Source organism: Cucurbita maxima, unplaced genomic scaffold (assembly GCF_002738345.1).
Source record: "Cucurbita maxima cultivar Rimu unplaced genomic scaffold, Cmax_1.0 Cma_Scf00023, whole genome shotgun sequence".
In the NCBI taxonomy this organism is placed as follows: Eukaryota; Viridiplantae; Streptophyta; class Magnoliopsida; order Cucurbitales; family Cucurbitaceae; genus Cucurbita; species Cucurbita maxima.
In genome coordinates, this window is record NW_019272039.1 from 3,484,028 (window position 1) to 3,505,115 (window position 21,088).

The following is a 21,088-nucleotide window of genomic DNA, read 5'->3' on the forward strand; positions in this document are numbered from 1 at the left end:
CAAGCCAAAGCAAAAAATATTTTCTATGGATGGTATTAAGATGTTCCAAATAATACTATAGTCCATCATCAAAATGGTACAAAACAATATTTAAAATAGGACTAAATCCTCTCCATGATATTATATTAGGTATAATAGAAAAGTTTAAATGGGAAATCTAAAAAAAAAAAAAATGCATTTCAAAATTGTAAAAGTAATGAAAATATATAATAAGCTAAAATAAACAACATCTATTCATTTCCACCATCTAACTTGCAGGCTAGTGCTTGAATTACAAACAAAATATAAGGATGTCTTTGGCATCCACAAACCTAGTTAATACCCAACAAATAATTATGATTATTGAAAAAAACTGTACAGAGATTTTACATTTATACTAATAGCTACCCAAACATTTCATTTTCAGTTAAAATAAGGAAGTTGAATCATTCCTTTTCCGAGCAGGAGCTTCAAATCCATGTCTAACTTCCACAGGCCATGCACTCCTCACGATTTGTTAGAGAACAAACCATCTGTGCCATTTTTGTACTCTCATCTTCCTCCTTGCCTTTTTCCTGCACAAACCCAGCAATGGAATTTCATTATTATGTAATGTTGTAGCGAAGCCAGTGACTGAACCCAACAGTTTACATTATATTATACAGTACCTCCTTTAGCATTGATGTATCGACCGTAAATTTGATGGCATCGGCGGCAGCTCGTGTTCGTAGATAATACATTCCTGTTTTCAATCCCTTCGTACATAGAAAACAACAACAAAAATGAATCGATATTGTTATGATGAATGTAACTATGACAGTATTTCAGTTTGACAATGATATATACCTTTGACCAAGCATAGAAGTGCAAGGAAGTGAGTTTTCCAAAATTTGGTTGGTCTATGTGAATGTTGAGGCTCTGACTTTGGTCGATGTAGCATCCTCGATCAACAGCCATGTCGACCAATGTCTTTTGCTTGATCTCCCAAACAGTTCTGAGTTAAATATATTAAGATCATGTCAGAAGGACAAATCAACGTCAAGTGCAAGGAAAGGGAAATGCAAGGAAGATCAATCATACTTATAGATAGCTCTTAGCTCATCAGGGATTTCTTGAATCTTTTGAACAGAGCCATTCTCATAGATAATCTTGTTCTTCAGTGCAGGAGACCACAAACCCATCTCCGTTAAGTCATGCAGGAGATGCTTGTTCACAACAACAAATTCACCACTGGAGGATGGAAAGAAAGATTTCAGAATCCACATTATTATTACAACAGAAGCTCTAGAAGTTCAAACTGAAATGCAGACCTTAAAACTCTGCGGCTGTAGATGTTAGAAGTGTATGGCTCAAAGCATTCATTGTTTCCAAGAATCTGGCTGGTAGAAGCAGTTGGCATTGGAGCCACAAGGAGTGAATTTCTAACCCCATGTTTTGCTATTTGTTCTCTGAGAGCATCCCAATCCCATCGCTTTGAAGGAGTTACACCCCACATGTCAGGCTGAAGAACTCCCTGAAAATACATTGCCCAAATAAGAAAATGTGTAAATCAACATAGCATTTATAAGAAAAGTCCAATATTTTGCCGGTACACACCTTACTAACAGGACTGCCAGCATACGTTTCATAGGGGCCTTCCACTGCAGCAATCTCACAAGAAGCTTTAAGAGCATTGTAGTATATGGCCTCAAATATATCTTTGTTCAGTTGTTGAGCCTACCATTCGTTACCATAAGAACAAGTTTAGTTGTATGTAAGAGGCTAAGAGCAGAAGGCAGAGATAAAAGCCTGAATTACCTCGGGTGAATCAAATGGCATGCCCAATAGAATGAAAGTATCCGCAAGACCTTGAACTCCAATTCCAATAGGTCTGTGTCTAAGATTAGACCTTTTGGCAGTCTCAACGGGATAGTAATTAACATCAATTATCTTGTTCAGATTTGTTGTCACTAGACCAGTTATCTAATTACACAAAGAATGAACAACCAAGTCATTAGATTAGGAAAAAAAAACACATCATTATAAGTAAAACAAACTGTAATCATGAATAAGAAATACTACCTCAGCTAATTTGTCGAAATCGAAGTATCGATTTTTGAAACTTCTACTGCCAACAAGCTTACATGGGTGAGATTCCATTGGAACACCCTGCAGTTTTAAAAACAGAATGAAGTAAATGTAAAGTTATGATCCAAAAAAGAACAGGTTTTTCGTATAGCCCACCTTCTCTCTGACAAAACGAGGTAGAGCAATTGAAGAAAGATTACACACAGCCGTCTCTGTTGGGCTTGTATATTCAATAATCTCTGTACACAAATTAGAGGATTTAATGGTTCCAAGATTCTGCTGGTTGCTTTTCCTGTTACAAGTGTCCTTAAATAGCATGTAAGGAGTTCCAGTCTCAATCTGAGATTTTAAGATTTCAAACCAAAGATTCTGTGCCTTGACAACCTTCTTGGCCTTTCCCTACAGATCACAATCAATACAAGAGTAAACAAAAGTTGCCTATATAGTTGCAGGTATCGATAATTGAATTTTATTTACCTCTTGTTCATATCTAACGTATAGTTTCTCAAATTCCTCACCCCAGCAATCAGCCAAACCTGGGGCCTCATTCGGACAAAACAATGACCATTCTCCATTACTTTGGACTCTTTCCATGAACAGATCAGGTACCCAAAGAGCATAAAAAAGATCTCGAGCTCGATGCTCCTCCTAAATATATAACATTTGGAGATTCATTATAGAATGAACTAAATAGAATGTCGCATTAAGTTCACAAAATATATCAGCAGAAAGTAATTACCTTTCCATGGTTCTTTCTAAGATCCAAAAACTCAAATACATCTGCATGCCATGGCTCCAAGTATACAGCAAATGCACCTGCAAGTGGCAGTTAAAACGTGAGAATGCAAACAAAGATTAATCATATGAAACTCAATGGAACCCAATCTGCACACTACCTTTCCTCTTGCCTCCTCCTTGATCAACGTATCGAGCAGTATCATTGAAAACCCGCAGCATAGGCACAATCCCATTAGAGGTGCCATTTGTTCCACGAATATAACTGCCCATAGCCCGAATATTGTGGATGGAAACGCCAATACCGCCAGCCGATTTGCTAATAACAGCACACTCTTTTAAGGTATCATATATGCCTTCTATACTATCATCCTTCATGCATATGAGGAAACAGCTGCTAAGCTGTCACGTCAATGAGAAAACCCATGAGATTCATGCCCAAAAGGCCAAATTTTCTAATCAACAAAATATATCAACCACGATCATCGTTATTAAAAACAGATATCAATTAACTCAAAACATACTTGGGGTCTTGGTGTTCCAGAGTTGAATAGGGTGGGTGAAGCATGAGTAAACCAGCGTTGAGACATAGTGTGGTATGTTTTGATAGCAGAATCAACATCATCTTTGTGAATACCAACAGCAACCCTCATTAACATGTGTTGTGGCCTTTCCACCACCTTCCCCTGAACTTTCAAGAGGTATGATCTTTCCAGAGTTTTGAAACCAAAGAAATCATAATCAAAGTCACGGTCGTATATGATCTCACTATCCAAACGAGCAGCATTCTGGAAATGAACAAAAGGAAGAACGATCCATTAAATAAGCAGTCATCTGATTCCAAGAGAAGGTAGTACAAGCACAAACATGTGGGCTAGCCAAACCACTTACAGGCATCTAAATTCTAATTAATAAAGCATGATTGAATAGACAAAAGGCCATGTCCAATCAATAAATCCCCTACACAAATTTCATTGTAGAGGTATGCATCACCAAAGGCACATAGTATTAAAGAAAGAATAAAGGATTACCTTCATGATTACTTCATAAACATCATCAGCTATGAGAGAAGCCTTTTGTCCTGATCTTTCACTGACATGGTTGTACATATCTCTGATACTGAACACCATAACAGATAAAAAAATCAGATTCAAGTTAATTAACCACTGCAATTCGATGCTGGAAATGAATCATCCAGAGTAGTAGGAGCATATGCCAAACTTACGTTTCTGAAAATGACTTTTTTGTGTTCTTGTGCAAATTCGAAACAGCAATTCTTGCAGCCAACTGGATTAAACGAACAAGCAAAGTAATTAGCGAGACAAGTCATTCTCCTTTGCAAACAAGAAGGCAGATATGTAATATGTATATATCTACAGCTATATGTCAATTGACTCAGATGCCCTATGAACCCCTAAACAACATCAAAACAAATTGAGAAAGTGAAAGTAACCCGATGAGACAAAATCCAGTTAGGGTTGAAAAATTAACAGAAGAATCCAAAAGGTTAGTTCGGAAAATCAAGATCCGACAAAAAAAATCATAACGAAATCAGAAGTTGCAAAATAGACGGCCCCGGATTGCGAAATAGATTAAGAAAATAGCGAGAACTCACGGATGCATAGTCAGGATGGTTGGCGGTCATAGCAGCGGCAGTTTCGGCGGCCAATTCATCGAGTTGGCTAGTAGTAACGCCCTTGTAAACGCCAGCACAGACCTTCTGGGACACCAAAACTGGATCACAGTGGTCACTACTAAGGCCATAACTAAGCTTCTTCAAACGGGCAGTGATCTTGTCGAAGTGCACTGCCTCTTGACGCCCATCTCGCTTCACCACGTACATCTTTAGAAGAAGAAACTAACCAAGGAATTTCGTCGAACAGGTTCTGTGCAGAAACAGGGGTGAGAGAACAACTGGGTTATATAGAGAATTGGGATTAACAGAGAGAGAGAAACAAAAGGAAATTTACGAATTTTGGAGGTGGGAATTTCAGAAAGTTCGAAATTTTCCCGCGCAAACCATTGGATTTTCTTTTTTTAGCGGGGAAAAATCGGTGGGATTCTTGATTTTTCTTTTGTTACTTTGTAATAATCTTGGTGGCGGGCACAGAGGACTCAGAAGATAGCTATATATTTTCGGTGGGTCCCACGTAGTTAATATAATTCCAAATAATTATAAATCATTTAAATTCACAAAGTAAAAAAATAAAATTTTAAATTGATTTATTTATGGAACTATATTATTAATATTATTAATATGCTATGCTAATTTAGATATCTCTTTCTTTATGAATTTTTAATTTTATCATCATATATTTTTATATTTTTTTTTTCATGTCAAACCAACTTGGTATGAAATTTTAAATCGTATATGCTATTTTTGCAAATAAATTAAATAAGATATATTATTAATTCTCTTTCTTCTTATTTAATCACAATTCTTTATATATTTTAGTCAATAATTTATTAATTATTATCTTATAAATTAATAGTTTAATTTTCACATTTATAATCGGAACACATACAAAAATAAGAGTAAAAAATAAATATTGATTTAAATTATATTATAAATATTGAGACTTGCGGGAGAAGCTTTGGATACGGTGGGCGTGCGGGAGAAGGTAGCGGGCGGGTTTTGGCGGGAATTTTGTAATTTGGGCACAAGTGGTGGACCACCACCTCCGATTTTTACGGTTGTTTCTATGTCCACCGCGCCCCTTTAAATTGACCGTTTCCCAACTGTCATTTTTTGTTTTTAATACGACCACACGGAAGCCCACGCGTGTCATTTAATATTTAACGTTCGATAAAACAAACAAATAAAACAGACACATCTTTTATTTCTCTAATTTCTATCTTATTTTAATTTTCATGTCTGCATTGGTGATAGAATCCTCTACAAATACTTCCTAGGGATTAAAAGACTTTTCTAATTTTATATAATTATAAATATATATTAATTCTCTCGTCCTCGCAACTTCGACGATGCTTCATAAGCAAAAGTGTAATAAACGTTAAATTTCATTTATAAAAATTATGATTTTAATCTCACCAAATAAGTTTTCACGCTTTAACAAATATGTTTATTTATTTATTTATTTATTTATTAAGTAAATAAATATGTGTGTATATATATGTGATGTTCCATATTGGTTGGGGGAGGAGAACAGAACACCGTTTTGTATAAGGGTGTGACATATTTCCTTAACATACGCGTTTTAAAGCCTTGAGGGAAAGTCCAGAGAGGACAGTATCTACTAGCGGTGGATATGGGTCATTACAAATGATATTAAAGTCAGACACTAGACCATGTGTTAGCCTTCTTGCTGTTCCCCGGAAGGGGTAGATACGAGGTGGTGTGCCAGTAAAGCCTCTAGGTCCCAAGGGGAGGGGGAGGACTGTCCCACATCGATTGGAAGAAGAAAATAGTGGGCCTCATAGGGGAGTGAATTACTTTCCCTAGCAGACACGTTTTAAAGTCTTGAGAGGAAGCCCAAAAGGAAAAGTCCACATATGACAATATTTGCTACTGGTGGATTTGGGTCGTTACAAATCGTATCAGAGTCAGACACCGGACGATGTGTCGTCTTTCTCGCTCTTCCCCGAGGTGGGTAGACATGAGACAATGTGCCAGTAAAGACGCTGACCCAAAATAGGGTGAATTTGGAGGGGGTCTCACATTGATTGGAGAAAGTAATGAGGTACAACGAGAATGCTGGCCCAAAGGAGGGTAGATTGTGATGTCCCACATCGGTTGGGGAGGAGAACAAAACACCTTGTATAAGGGTGTGAAACCTTTTCCTAACAAACACATTTTAAAGCCTTAAGAGGAAGCCCGAAAGAGAAAGTCTAAAGAGGGCAATATCAGCTAGTTGTGTATTTAGGTCGTTACAATATAAAATGAGAATTTTGGTGTCTTTTTTGCTAACTAGTATAATTAATTTTTATAATTTATAATTTAAAAAAAATTATTGGAAAACTAATTCAGAAAACGCCTGAAAAGGCCTTTAAAATATAAATAGTTTATAGGTTATTGCAACCATAATAAATCCATTGTGTCTTAAATGTTTTAAATTCTTCAAATATTACAATTAAATTCTTTAAATATTACAAATTCTACAAAAATATGGTATAAATTAATTTTGTAGCGAAGGAAAGAAAAAAAATGGTCTCGGGTTTCGAAGTTTGAAGACAATATAAAATTATTTTCCATATATTTGCAAACGATGGTCTAATATTCTTCAAGCTAACTTAGACGAGGACGAATTATTCAATAAGAATCGTTATATTGTCGTGTTTTAATATGAGATGAATTTAAAAAAAAAATGGTTGATGAAAAAAAAAAAGAGAAATTAGTTTATGGAAAAGAAAACGAATTTTTGTAAGTGTATAAATTTATTTATTTTTTGTTTGTGAAAACAAGAAGTAACAATATATTTGTCGTTCTTAGTGAAGAAAATGTTATGAATTGCTTGAAAATACATTATCCGTACCCATAAAAACAATCAAGAGACAAATTTAGACTAAAGTAGAACTAGAAGGTTTATCGACGATGAGAGGAGAGAATTATCCGTTTTCTCCGATCATGTTCATCTGCGTAAGCATAGTGAGAACCGGCGGAGTTTTGGAGTAATCGAGACGCCATTAACAGCAAGCGATTGTTACGAGGATAAGGTAGGGCGACGGGTGCTGTTTCTGTACTCCACCTTGTCCAAAACCCCTCCTGATCACGTGGTTATGCGTCTGGCATTTGCTTGCGGTTTCAACTAACCCCATTTTGGTGATTATCTTTTTCATAGTGCAACTGCTCGCTGATTGATTCCCTTTTATTTATCGGACGCCGATGACCATTGATGTAGCCACTGTGAACTCAGATTGTAATTGTTCCTCATCTTTTTTCTTACGGAGGTTGTGCCTTTTATTTTCACGTTTGGGTACTGATTTATCGGATATTTTAGTAGATTGCAACTGATTTTAAGAGAGTTATGGCGGAAGACAAGGAGTCGACCTCGGTTCCTCTTAGTCAAGTTGATAATGGCGGTCAGGATCTTGAAGATCCTGTCAAATCCAAATCTCCTCCGAGTTCTCCCAATTCGTCCACTCGTAAGGTCTGGATTTCATTCCTGCTCTTTAATCTCTGCCGTCTATTTTTGTTTTCTTTTGATTGCGTGTTAGATGGCTCCGATTCATTTGGCCGGGGCTCTTTTTCGTTGACGATCTTCTTCTAATATTTGCCCCCGATTGGTCTAAGGGATGTTGAATTATCGATGTTCGAGCCGGCGGTGAATCAGTTCGGATTAGGATTTGATAATTCCGAATATGTGCAGAGCGACTTAAGACTATTATGTGGAAATTCTGAATCAAGTTTGATTATGAATTATCGATGTTCGAGCCGGGACGATCGAGTTCATACTTGTGATAATATAATGCGTCGTAGGAAGTCGTCTAAGTGGACACTCAAAAGTAATTTGGACGTAACTAGGTTGAGTATTGTTTTTAAGATCATAATTGGGTTATATCCCTTTCGATTCAAAGAGCTCAATGATAGACTTATTGTTAATTATATCATTGGTTGTGTTATTAATCAGACTGTAATGGTACAGTCTAGCAGAAAAAAGTCAGCAGCAGGCAATAATTAGTAGAACAATGGCCATGAGATTTGTGATGTGGGTGGATCCGACCGGTTTTGGATTCTGCCAATATTTTGCTGGGTCGAAATATGAAAGCTGGTATACTGAGTCTACGAACTCGATGAAAAAGTGTCCAAATTTGTTGCCGAGAACTTTGTTGAAGGCCTAAAATTCTCGAGGACTGTTCGTTCTTCAATCTGGAGAATTAATCTCCTGTAGAATGAAAGGCAAATATTGAGTCACTTCTAATGGCATCGTTTGTGTTAAGTTTATTTATATTTCGCTGAAGCTTTAGATCTTTTAAGCTACTATCCCATCTAAAAGACCTTCCTTTAGGTTGAATGTTCTGTCACTCCCTTATCAAGTATATTACCAGCTATTCTTCATCTGTATCCAATTTCATACAAGGCTCATAAGTGGGAATCTTGTAAAAAACACATCAAAGGATTTTCTGATGAAAACCTCAACTTTGAATGGGATCATGTACTTGATGTCATAGTATAGGGTTTAAAGATATACTCATTCGGTCAATATGTAGGAAATTCTATTCCTTCCCTTTTTTTAGTCGTATATTGAATGCTTAACATGTCTTCTCATTTTGTTCTTTCTTTTTGTTCTTCTCTTAATTATTGTGGTTATTATTTTGTTCGTTGTTTGGATACCAGACATTTCTCTTTCTTTCATTTGAATCTGACCTTTAATTCCCCGTCCATATCCTGTCCAGGCGTGCTATTATGTTCTCCAAAGCTGGGTGTCAAAGAAGTTTATGACTGGATGGTAATTTGGCTGGCCATTACCTTTCACTTATTTGTGTTGTGCTTATGGCTCTTGCTGCATCATAATTTCTGACATTTTGTTTGATTATTCATCCTGCAGTGTGGTTCTTTTCCCCGTTGCTGTTTCCTTTTTTGTTACATGGTGGTTCATTCAATTTATTGATGGTTTCTTCAGTCCATTATATAAGCGGCTTGGAGTTGACATATTTGGTAAGGCTTACTTCTTCTATGTATACAAATGCATATTTGGACGCAAATAATTGAAAACCTCATGTTGGCATCGGTGCAAATAATTTTAGAACGTTGTTGCATTCTTCAGAGAACTGAACAACAGTTTTCAGATTATGAGTTGAAGATGCTCATCTCTTGCATTTATTAACAGTTGTGCCGCAAACATTAGAATACTTGAGCACTCACTTCCTACTGCTCATTGCAATTTTAGGATAATTTTTTCGCATTTGATGGTTATTAATGGGGTTATAGATTATTTCTTCCCCTTCCACTGCTTGTGCTGCTGTGCCACTTTCGTAAAACTCTTCCATAGACTTGGATGTCAAAAGGAGAAACTAAGAAATCCTGGAGAGGCTACATATGACATCTAGAAATATGAAGAATGATTTTTGCAAATAAGCATCTTGTACTGTCATATAGATGTCCTAAAAACTTCATATAAGTCACGAAACTACTGCCACCATTGAGAGAAAATTTTCTTTCAGATCTTCCCTTTAAATTTCCTGCTTTGCTTGGGTTGGGCAGAGCAATAGGTTAAGCTGTGTTCTTATGTCCATGCATAAATAGAAGCTGAAAAAGGAAAGTATAAGGATAGTGGTTCTCACCATGTCAACGGAGGACATGGATAGTTCTGGTATTTGTCAGCTTTCTATAAATTGGTCCTAGCTTGACAGTCTAGGTCTAGGTAAAGTTTGCTTTCTCATGAGTTATGTCTACTTCTAGCGGAAGCATGGCACCTAGAATCAACTAACGGGTAATTTATAGACGTTTTAGGTAAATGAAAATTTTCTTTCTAGAACTCCTATGATTGTGGAGTATGCTATGCATCATAACGTTGCCTTGCATATAAGTTCATCATTTTCGGGTAATGTCGCTTAACGCAGGTTTTTCTGATGCAGGACTTGGGTTCATAACGTCTTTACTTTTTGTATTCTTCGTCGGTATATTTGTCTCATCATGGTTGGGTGCTACACTCTTCTGGCTTGGAGAATGGTTCATCCAGCGAATGCCCTTTGTCAGGCATCTATATTCTGCCTCCAAACAAATTAGTTCGGCAATTTCTCCTGGTAATTTTGTATAAGCACTCATATTCTGGTTACTATGTAATGTTGAATGGCAATTTGTGGTCCCATGAGTAATATCTTATGTATAATGGTCTCAAATTCAACTACGAGTTAATATAATAAGTCTCCTATGCAGATCAAAATACCACGGCTTTCAAAGAGGTTGCAATTATTCGTCATCCACGTATTGGTGAATATGCATTTGGGTTTATTACTTCAACTGTTACCCTCCAGGTAATAATCTTCTATGCAATGTAGAGCATATCTGCTAGCAACTCTTTAGTACATAACCTTTGATAAACTGCATTTCTTCTGTAAAAACGAGCCACGTAACTGAATGCACAAATTCTGTGTGGAATGTTGGATTTGACTCATTTTGTCCTTTCAATTAAAGGGAGAGAAGTATGCCAAAAAAAGGGAAAAAAAAAAAAAAAAACTAAGGGGGAGAAAAAAGAAAACAAACTTTTATGAACACTGGCTAATTGTAACATCTAATGATTATTAGCTTTCTGGTGTATGTGGTTCTGAAAAGGCACATGTTTATCAGATTCATGTTTCAAGCAATGCTTATAGTGAATAAAGAAAAAACTGGGCATTCCAAAGACTGATCGCATTCCATTTCTATAGGTTGTTTTACAATTTCTTTAACAATTTAACTTTAAGTTATAAACTCTCTGTAATAATGCTAGTTGAGAAATACATCTTTAGTTCATATACCTTTCCCCATTAGGACTTCAGAAAACTAATTTCTACAGACATTATAGACCTTAAAGAAAATTGAGGAAGCAATTTGGTAAATATTGTTGAGACAAAATGAAATAGCCTCCAATAACTTACTTTGGAAAGAAACCTGGCGGTATAGATAGTCACATCCTAGAAGACTTGATTGTCTTTCCTATCTGGTCTCCAAGTTCTATACACAGATTAGAGCATTCTCTATATCTACTGTTCCATTAAACTACAAATAAACGTGGAGTTCCCCTTGAAGATCGCTAGATTTCGACTAGTGGACGAAGAAATAACTTAAGTCACACCTATTACGGGCGATAAAAAGTTTATGGGAAAGATAATCAACATTTGCCGCTTATGCAGTACGGATTGTCTCAGGACCATCTTTTCTGCTTTGCCCTCTGCTCAAAATTTTCAGAACTCTCTTTGAAAAGCTTAACCTGGCATAGTACTTTTCTCCATCTATCTCTTAAGCAATTGGACAAATTCAAGTGGATTTCATGGAGAAATCTCGAGTCATTTGTGAAAATACTACCAAAAGAAATTTCTGAGGGAAAGTTTCATCTAACACGTTACTTTGGCTTCAGTTATCTACTTTTTCCCTAGTCACCGGTAGCTTTGGGCTCCAACGTTTTGGATTATGCTATATTTGTACGGAACATTGACTATATGCTTTTTTCCATAACTTTCAAAAATTTACTCTACGCAGTTTCTTTGCCCTGTTTTTGGTAATCTTATAATTACTAATTGATTTTCATTGCAGAGAGAGAGCGAAGATGAAGAGCTATGCAGTGTTTTCGTGCCAACAAATCACCTATACATTGGGGATATATTTCTTGTTAGTTCAAAGGACATCATAAGACCAAACCTGTCGATTCGGGAAGGCATAGGTATGTTATCTCTCTCTTTAATTCAAAGCTCGCTGTGGCCTATCGACTGAAAAAGGTTTATTCGTCTGTTTTCATAACAATACTTACAGCTCTTTCAGTGCATAAGATATGCTATTAAGTTTATTCCACAAAGAAGTTCAGTTTGATGCATCGGACTGCATGTTCATTTAATCTATAATGTGAGACATAACTTGGATTTTGGTTCTAGAATCTGCACCTGTGCAAACACCTAAAAACCTCAGTAAAAGAATTGAGAGGAATGAGAAAGAAACCATCAGCTAGCCATAAGCTAGATCATGAATTCATCCCACTCATCTTTTTCATCTCATGTTCTTGCAACTGTGCAGAGATTATCGTTTCTGGCGGTATGACAATGCCACAAATTATTACACCTTTGGAGAGAGTTGATAGACAGGCCGAGACAATAGCTTTGAACAGACTAAAGTAGTGGCATGAAGAACATGAGAGATCCCTGGTAATATGAGAAGTTTCTTGCCCTATAAATGGAATGAAAGCTGGCTGTACTTGACGAAGAAAGGCTTGTATGCAAAGGCAACCATTTTGTATTCAAGTGTGGGTCATAAATGGTGGTGTTCTTATTAGTTGTTACTACATTTATTGATGTGTTTGTAGATTTAGGTACCCATTGGGTGTGTTCATAGCGTAATCATAGGTATGATAGAAATCTTTTGGTGGTCACTATTGTTACACTTATCAAACAAAATAGATAGCCCAATGAGCGGGAGAATAATGTTACAATTTGTTTCTAAACACGATCTTGTGGTTTGTATCGATTAAAATTCTATGTTAAAACAGTATAGATGTAAACTCTGAAGTTTTGAAATGTAACAGTTTACACCATTTGTATCATTTTGTTTGAAAATAATAGTGAATACTCGTCCTTGTCCTTGTATCAGTTAAATTTTAAAATTTTTGTGCGTAGAACAATTGAGACTCTTTTAAACTATGCTCGTGTTTATATCTTAATTATTAGTTGCAAATAATTTTTATAGATTAAAGTGTATAGCATACAAAAATTGAAGAACTCAAATGAAAATACTAATTTTAATAAAATTAAACTTTACACGAATTTTAATAATGAAGAAATATAATTATTAGATTTATGAAGGTGCAATTTGATAAATAACAAATTTAGTAAAAATTATTTTATATGTTGGGTGAATTATTTATTTAATTTTTTAAAGGGCAAAGCCAACTCTAGCGATAATAATAATAATTAATATTTGTTCGAAACAACCATAATTAATTATTTTTTACATTGTATTAAGTAAATACAAAAATTTTAAACTATGAAATCTGATCTATTTTCATCCGTATAAAAAATAAATCCAAGTCTTCACTCGCGGATCATTGAGAGCTCCAAGCCAACCAATAGTTCCTCTCCCAGAAACCCCTTAAAAAACCCTAGATTTTCAATTGATTGAAATTTCGTCCCGTCTAGCTCCGCTGATTGCGTTTTCCAACACAAGTTCCGGCGAGATCTTTCGTTTCGCGGGTCGGGGAATTTCTAAAGCTTCGATGGACTTCGACGAGTACGACTACTTGGAGAAAGCTGTGGAGGATCAGGATGATAAGGAGACGAAGAAGGCAAAGAAGGGCGAGAGTGAGAGGAGCGAGAAAATCACCAGGAAAAGAGAGGTAGACGAAGAAGCTGGCTCTGGTGGTCGGGAGGACGAGGAGCTGAAGGTCAAGAGGTCGAGAAGTGAGCATGAAAACGGGAAGGAGGATAGGGATCCGTCGGGCCGAGGGAGGGATCGGCATCGGAGAGATAGAGAGGAAGAAACGGATGGGGGAAAAGAGAGGGATAGAGAAAGGAACCGTGGGAGAGATAGGGGTAGCAGTGAGAAGGAAAGGGATAGAGACAGAGATAGGGAGGAGAGAGATAGAGACAGACATAAGGAGAAAGAGAGGGAGAGAGACAAGGATAGAAGGGATAAGGAGAGAGATAGGGAAAGGCATAAGGAGAAGGACAGAGAGAGAGAGAGGGATAAGAAGGAGAAGGAGAGGGAGAAGGAGAAGGAGAAAGAGAAAGAGAGAGAAAGAAGAGAAAGGGAGAAGAGGGAGCGGGAGAGAGAAGAGGAAAGATCCCGGCGAAGCAGGAGTCGGTCTGTTCGGGAGCGAGAACGTGAAGTTGATGTCAGAGAAAACAGGTAATTGTTCATTTCTGCATCATTTGTTAGAACTGTGATCTTGTAAGTTTACCGTTGACTGTTGGGTGTTGCCTGCATACATTATGGCCGCCTGTTACTCGTGGTTATTCTTGAAAATTCTAGTGCGGTGTGCTTGAAAAAGAACAGAGCTTTTCCTAGATAGATGGAAAGATAGGAAAATGAAGGATACGAACTTCCCAATGGGAGGGGAAACAATCATCCAATAAATAAAAGTTCTCAAAAATTACGACAGCCGAAAGATAAACAAAACATCTAAAAACTTGAGGAAAGATCTAGCAACTCTGAAAGGCCAAGACAACGAAAACAACTTTCACTGAGCAACAAACACTGCTCTAAATCTACAGCCCAAATGTAGATCAACATCAACTGGAAAACTTGGAAAGCTGGATAGAAAAACTCCTTTACGACAAGCCATTAGCTTTCCAAGCTAAGGCTCTTTAGTTAAATTTGCTATTAGATTTGAAATCTTGCAACCAAGCATTCTACTCGGTTTATTTTTGATTTTTTAATTTGTATTTAATTCTGTCTTTGTCGCTAGAAAGGATATATCTCAAGCCAATTTTGAATTTTCACCCCCGAGTCTCTTCTGAAATTAAGCAGTCAGCAGTCAGTTACTGGCTTATTCGTTGATGCTGTGTGAAAACTTGCAGTAAGCTGACTGCAAGAAGTCTAGGATTAGTTTGGAACCCGACTGTACTTTCATATGTCATAAATGGTAGAAAATTGATAAGCATCTAATGATAACCACCATGGTGTTGTAATCCTAGAAATCCTTCATTTTATGTATTTATTTTTAGTTTACTCGGGATTTCCTAGAATGAAAGTGTTAAACGGAATCATAAAAGTTCAGAAAATGTTCTCCAAGTTCGTTTTTTATTTTTATTATTCACTCTCTTTTCTTGGTGCATTCTAGTCGCTAAATCGCTGGTATACAGTGATGGTCTTATCTTGAAGGCTTAAATGGAAAAATAAAATATTTGGCTTTCGTGTAATCACTGTCCCATAACAATACAGAGTGAGAAGAAGAAACCTGAGTGGTTCTTAATTTCATAACATTTTTTTGGTTGAATTACTATATTGTCCTTCATTTCCACCCCCTCCTCCTCCTCCTCCTCTGATGTTTTGGGTGTGTGAATGGCAGGAGGATGAAGGACAAGAAAGACATGGTGGAGCCAGAGGCTGATCCAGAGAGGGATCAAAGAACTGTATTTGCCTATCAGGTTGATAGTCTTCCACGGTTATTTTCCTTACCTTTCATGTTTCTGTTTATATTTTGCTTATATTTTTTTTTCTTCTCTGTATTCTTTGTACAGATGCCTTTGAAGGCCACCGAGAGAGATGTTTACGAATTCTTTTCAAAAGCCGGAAAGGTATTTGAAACTTATTATTGAAGAGAAGTATTTGAGTGTTTATTTTTTCTTTTGCTGGAAGTTAACAATTATATGTATTAGCAGTCATACTTTCATCTATGTAATTTCCATGTGTCATGCCCCTCATACATGTTCACATCTATAGCATGTATTACAATAACATTTTTGTTGCAATGTTATTGCTACAAACATTATGATTGCTTAGATATTGAGATAGATTTGCTTCATATTGCAGTTACTGTTCCTCTGCCTTCAGTTTCGAAACTATAATCAATTTCTTCTATCTCAACATTCTGTTTATATGGGGTGAGTGAAAATGTATATGAGTTCTGTCGTCATCTCATTGATGGTCTGGTGCTTTGCCTCAAGTGTAAAGAATGGAAACCTTTATTGCTCTTCTTCTTGCTGGCTTCCTAAATAACCTGCTCTCGTTGTTCCTTCTATTTTCAGGTTAGAGATGTGCGGCTGATCATGGACAGGAATTCTAGACGGTCAAAAGGAGTTGGGTATGTGGTCTTGGGATTAGCAATTTTTATACTGCATGCTTGTGATCTTGTTAATATGGTTATTAACATAGTAGTTTTCAAGTATCAAATTTAACTGTATTTTTAAATGAACTAGCAATGCGATAATGATGAGGGATGGTGGGAATACAATGCAGTCATGTTTAATCAATTCATGCTACTTGTTCAAGGTAGATAACATAAACCTGAGGTTTTCTTTGTTGTTTTCCCCATCGTACTCCTAATTCTGCTCCTCTATGTTTTTGTGCAGATAAGAAACAGTCCTAACTCCTATGACTCTGTTATCTCTGTTCTCTGGTCTTGGTTTTAGATTCATTTCTTGGCATTATGAAATGTTCTTGGTTGTGTATGATCATCACTCCGTTGTTTTTTTTTATTTGAGCAAATGCAGAAAGGCTCTGGCTTGGGTTTATTTTTGGGTCTAGTATTAAAATAATAAAAAGTAAAGAGAAATTTGGTCTTCTGTGGCATCTTGACTACCCCATAGTGCTTACTGTGTAATGATTCTCAATGATGATTTTTTTTTGGGATTAATTTGTGTGTGCAAATATGCCCATTGAAAAGATTAGGAAGGTTGATGAATAATCACCATACTATCTCCTCCCACCCCCTCCTTCTAGTCTAAGCTGGTCATCTGCTATTTGGTTTTGTGTTGGCTCTTCATTTGAGTAACTAACCTGACTATTAAACCAGCCAGAAGAAACTCAGAGGTCTCTGCTTTGTGTATTTTGTTTATCTTATGCTTTGTAAGTTTTGTTTATTAGTTTCGTTGTTTCATGCTCTAATAAGTTTAGTTTGGGGCATTGATTAAACTGCAGGTATGTTGAATTTTATGATGCGATGTCTGTGCCCATGGCTATTGCTATCTCTGGTCAACTACTCCTTGGCCAACCGGTGATGGTTAAACCTTCAGAAGCTGAAAAAAATCTTGTTCAATCAAATACGTCTGGTGCGTCTGGTGCAGGGCCGTATGGTGCAGTAGACAGGAAACTTTATGTTGGAAATCTACATTTTAACATGACCGAGACTCACCTTAGAGAGGTACTAAAATCAATTAATTTATGCAGTTTTTTCTTGAGACATTCACATTTGATTTCCTTTCGTACTCAGTTATTTTCTATACAAGTGACAATGGTAGACTGTCATTGAACAAGAAACAAGTCTATGCGCCAATATCATTTGCAAATGTGTATGCAGTGAACATGATTTTACTTCTGTAAAATCAATAGTCTATGAATAGTAGATGCCATGGCCGGGAATTTAAAGTTGGTTTCTACGGTTTTTAAATAATTATATCATTATATCTTTTTGACTACGATAGGTAGCTCCTTTCTATTGGATAAATTCACAGGAAATCACAACCTAACTTGCCAATGACTAATTTGAGAGGGTCATCAATCTCTCCCCGCTACTGTTAACCACATTCAGGTTAACGGACTAAATACAAGCAAACATCCTAGTCTTCACAAAATACAGTTATAAACAATGACACAGAAATTACTTAACTGACCGGGGGAGTTATTACCTCCCTGTTAAGCATATTTAAACAAGGAAGCCAACTAAAATCGGTTCTTTTACATGTTAGAATTGGTCACATTTCGGTTTTGCCCTTCCTCGAATAAACCTTCTTGATATGAGCTCTAACAGACTATCACTTCTTTTCTGATTAGATTTTTGAAGCATTTGGTCCTGTGGAGCTTGTGCAACTACCTCTTGACCTTGAGTCAGGTCACTGCAAGGGTTTTGGATTTGTTCAAGTGGGTAATCAGTTATTATCAAACATTTCCATTTTTAGATGTACTATGTATCATAGTCAGTAGTTCATAATGATCTGTCTTAATTTTTGAGTTTCCAGTTTGCTCATCTAGAGCATGCAAAGGCAGCTCAAAGCTTGAATGGGAAATTGGAAATTGCTGGCCGAATTATCAAGGTAGCCTTCTACTATATCTTTTAGAATTTGGCTTGTGTTTATTACTAATATATCTGTTTGTTATTAGCACGTCTGAAAATGATGACATTCTTGACTTGATGTGTTTAACAATACTGTTTGTACAGGTTTCATCTGTAACAGACCACATTGGAGCACAAGAAAGTGTTGCAAAATCAAATGACCTTGATGATGATGAGGGGGGTGGTCTGGTTAGTGCATAATTTTCTTTTACAATTGAAAAATAAATATCTATCTGTAAGTCTTTTAGCATGGTTCCCTTTTCAGAATCCTCTAAAGGCTTGATTTGAACTACCTTCTTTTGATTGCTTAATTAATTGGAGTTTTGCATCAAATGAGAGAAGAAAAGAGAAGAAAAAGGACGGGCCCATTGTTTGTGAACTGAACTACACACATTGAGTCCTGAGTGGCCAAGTCTTTAGCCTTTGAATTAATTTGTAGGGTGTGTCAAATATTGATTGAAGGCACTGATCTACATTCTCTAGAATGCATTTTGAAGAATATTAGGTTCCTGTAGAATTCTTAGACTCTGGGATTCTGACATGTCATAGGCTCACTTTGGGAGCTAGAAAGATGAATCACTACATACTTTAAAGCTGAATAAAGTTGAAACTATTCACATGTGAAGGAATTGATTGGGAAATATATTGAAACAACACCTGCTAGTTGTAGATATATTTACGTTATATAGATTATTCCCTGAATTTTTCTTGTATTAGATGACAACACAGGGAAGGAACACGTTGAAATTGTCAATTGCTGATGATCTATTGTCATCATCAAGGAAGAATGATTCTTCCCTGGGGATTCACATACCGAGTTATTTAGACATATTTCCAATGTTTAACACCTTGCTTAAGCTTTTTTATTCCTCACATATATAAAGGAAAAAGGAGAAAAAAAGAAAAGAAAAGAAAATGAGACTATTGGCTTTAGACTATGAGCATACGTCATTTCATTTAGTGATGACGGTTGAACTATGCTGATTGAAACTTCTCTTTGATCACTTCCAACTAGTTTAGTTACACTTTTTCTGTGGCTTTTGTATATTTCATTACATTCAATAAAATATTCATTTATTTTCAGAACAAGTTGTTTGCTGATTGCAACGTTTAATTGCAGGCATTGAATGCTCAATCAAGAGCTCTGCTTATGCAGAAGCTTGACCGTACTGGTATTGCTACTAGGTTTGTCTCCCTTGGTGTGATTATGTTGCAAGATGTCATATTTTCTCTCTTTCATACTTTTGTCTCCTGATTTGGATGTTTTCTTTTAGAAAAAATATTGACCAATGAAAGTTAACTGCTTCATGGTTATTACTTCGTGGTTTCAGTATTGCAGGATCTCTTGGAGCTCCAGTGTTGAATGGGTCAGCCCCAAATCAGAGATCTACGACCAGCTTGCCTCTAAATGGTCAAGCTGCAGTCGTTGCACCAGTACTTCCTGCAAATTTTACTCCACCAGTTTTACAATCTGTTGGAAGTCCTAGTGAATGTTTACTACTGAAAAACATGTTTGATCCATCTTCGGAGGTACTGAGCACTTGTATTTTCTTTTCTCATCTTTTAAGATGAATTATTTATAAGATAAATCATTCTGCAGACCGCACCGGACTTTGACTTAGAAATCAAAGAAGATGTTGAAGAGGAGTGTTCTAAATATGGTCGCGTTAAACATATATATGTGGATAAGTGAGTACTTATTATCCTGTCCCCATAATCATAACTATTTCAGATCATAATATTGTTTTATGTGTGCACATTTTTGTTTTTTTGTGGGTTAGAACTTCCATTTTTTTTTTTTTTAAGCCATAGCGATATTATTTATGGCTATAATGCTTAAACAGGATCTTGTCTCCTGTTCATGTCTTTCTCAAATTTGTTTCATTCTGTGTTGGGGCATTGACTTGGATCTTTGATCCTCATTTGCAGATATACTTCCGGAATAGGGATGGAAAAAAAAATTACTAACGCCTTGATCGATGGAGAATTTTTTTCCTCTTTAATTTTAGGATGGTTATGGAAAGAGAGGGCTTTCCTACGCTGACACTAGCCCTGAATTATTATAAATATATAATAACTATATTTGACCTACAAACTTTTTCTGTACATACATATGCATACATACATGCATATACATTGTAGGCATATACATTTTCATCGTCTTTTTCCCCTTTTGTTGTTTTACTTTGTGCAGAAACAGCACCGGATGTGTGTATCTGCAATATGATACTATGGAAGCTGCTATAAATGCTCAACGTGCAATGCACATGAGATGGTTTGCAGGCAGACAGATATCGGTCTTGTTCATGGTTCGTTATTAAACTCGAAAGCTCTAATCAGTTTTAGACTTTTTTCGACTTCTCAACATTATTTTATTCTATACTTGCAGCAACCTCAGGTGTATGAAGCCAAGTTTATAGGAGCTTGAATACACTATTTGCTGTTCTCATCATTTAGGAGTAAATCAGAAGATTCCTCTAGCCATCCCTGCTTTATATTCTTTCTTGGATGCTGCCCCGTCAATGTCTAATGGCTCCACTTTCTGTAATAGGTGCTCATAGAAGTTACAGGTTAAAATCGAGTCGATTATCTTCCATAGAAAAAAAAGTAAAACGTTGTGTTGTTTATGGTGTGGTTATGGTACCTATTCTTGATTTCTGCACTAATACATTATTGTCAAGCGAATACTTTTTTGTTGGCTTGGATGGATGCATAAAGTGTTGCCGCTGAAACACATTTCTTGAGTTGGGGTTTTATGTATTTCCAGGTACTCATGTCTGCCAGGATCATTTGAAGTCTTTAATACCATATGGTTTGTCTCATTCAAGTCGGTATTCGGTCCGTCGAAGGCCGAATCAAATATTTGATTCGGGTTTTACTTGAATTGTAACTCGTTTTAACAAAAATAACTAAACTCGTAGGTTGAGTAATATTTATAAGCTCAATTTTAA

The 21,088-nt window shown here is 36.4% G+C and overlaps 3 protein-coding genes across 4 annotated transcripts; 2 read left to right on the forward strand and 1 right to left on the reverse strand.

Moving 5' to 3' along the window:
* Nucleotides 1-210: 210 nt before the first annotated feature.
* Nucleotides 211-4,844, reverse strand: LOC111496788 (ribonucleoside-diphosphate reductase large subunit). The gene is made up of 16 exons (XM_023147305.1): nt 4,397-4,844; nt 4,007-4,068; nt 3,813-3,900; nt 3,306-3,569; nt 2,943-3,183; nt 2,786-2,862; nt 2,524-2,694; nt 2,203-2,445; nt 2,041-2,127; nt 1,777-1,941; nt 1,576-1,695; nt 1,290-1,492; nt 1,060-1,209; nt 826-973; nt 648-734; nt 211-554 (listed from the first exon to the last, which is right to left on the reverse strand). Exons 1-16 carry the CDS (start codon nt 4,622-4,624, stop codon nt 462-464), a joined length of 2,427 nt encoding a protein of 808 aa, XP_023003073.1. The 5' UTR covers nt 4,625-4,844; the 3' UTR covers nt 211-461.
* A 2,439-nt stretch (nt 4,845-7,283) lies between these two features.
* Nucleotides 7,284-12,969, forward strand: LOC111496789 (protein LIKE COV 2-like). Its single transcript, XM_023147306.1, has 9 exons — nt 7,284-7,455; nt 7,581-7,658; nt 7,743-7,889; nt 9,136-9,188; nt 9,288-9,397; nt 10,318-10,485; nt 10,619-10,716; nt 11,975-12,101; nt 12,449-12,969. Exons 3-9 carry the CDS (start codon nt 7,767-7,769, stop codon nt 12,547-12,549), a joined length of 780 nt encoding a protein of 259 aa, XP_023003074.1. The 5' UTR covers nt 7,284-7,455; nt 7,581-7,658; nt 7,743-7,766; the 3' UTR covers nt 12,550-12,969.
* A 486-nt stretch (nt 12,970-13,455) lies between these two features.
* Nucleotides 13,456-20,869, forward strand: LOC111496755 (RNA-binding protein 39-like). Of its 2 annotated transcripts, XM_023147244.1 has the most exons (13): nt 13,457-14,272; nt 15,435-15,513; nt 15,607-15,663; nt 16,114-16,169; nt 17,006-17,228; nt 17,858-17,944; nt 18,043-18,117; nt 18,243-18,326; nt 19,258-19,322; nt 19,469-19,667; nt 19,738-19,826; nt 20,332-20,446; nt 20,527-20,869. In XM_023147244.1, exons 1-13 carry the CDS (start codon nt 13,641-13,643, stop codon nt 20,563-20,565), a joined length of 1,800 nt encoding a protein of 599 aa, XP_023003012.1. In that variant the 5' UTR covers nt 13,457-13,640; the 3' UTR covers nt 20,566-20,869. The 2 variants fall into 2 exon arrangements, with proteins under 2 accessions (XP_023003013.1, XP_023003012.1); XM_023147245.1 differs by lacking the exons at nt 20,332-20,446; nt 20,527-20,869 and adding an exon at nt 20,067-20,243 and having other exon boundaries at nt 13,456-14,272.
* Nucleotides 20,870-21,088: the final 219 nt, after the last annotated feature.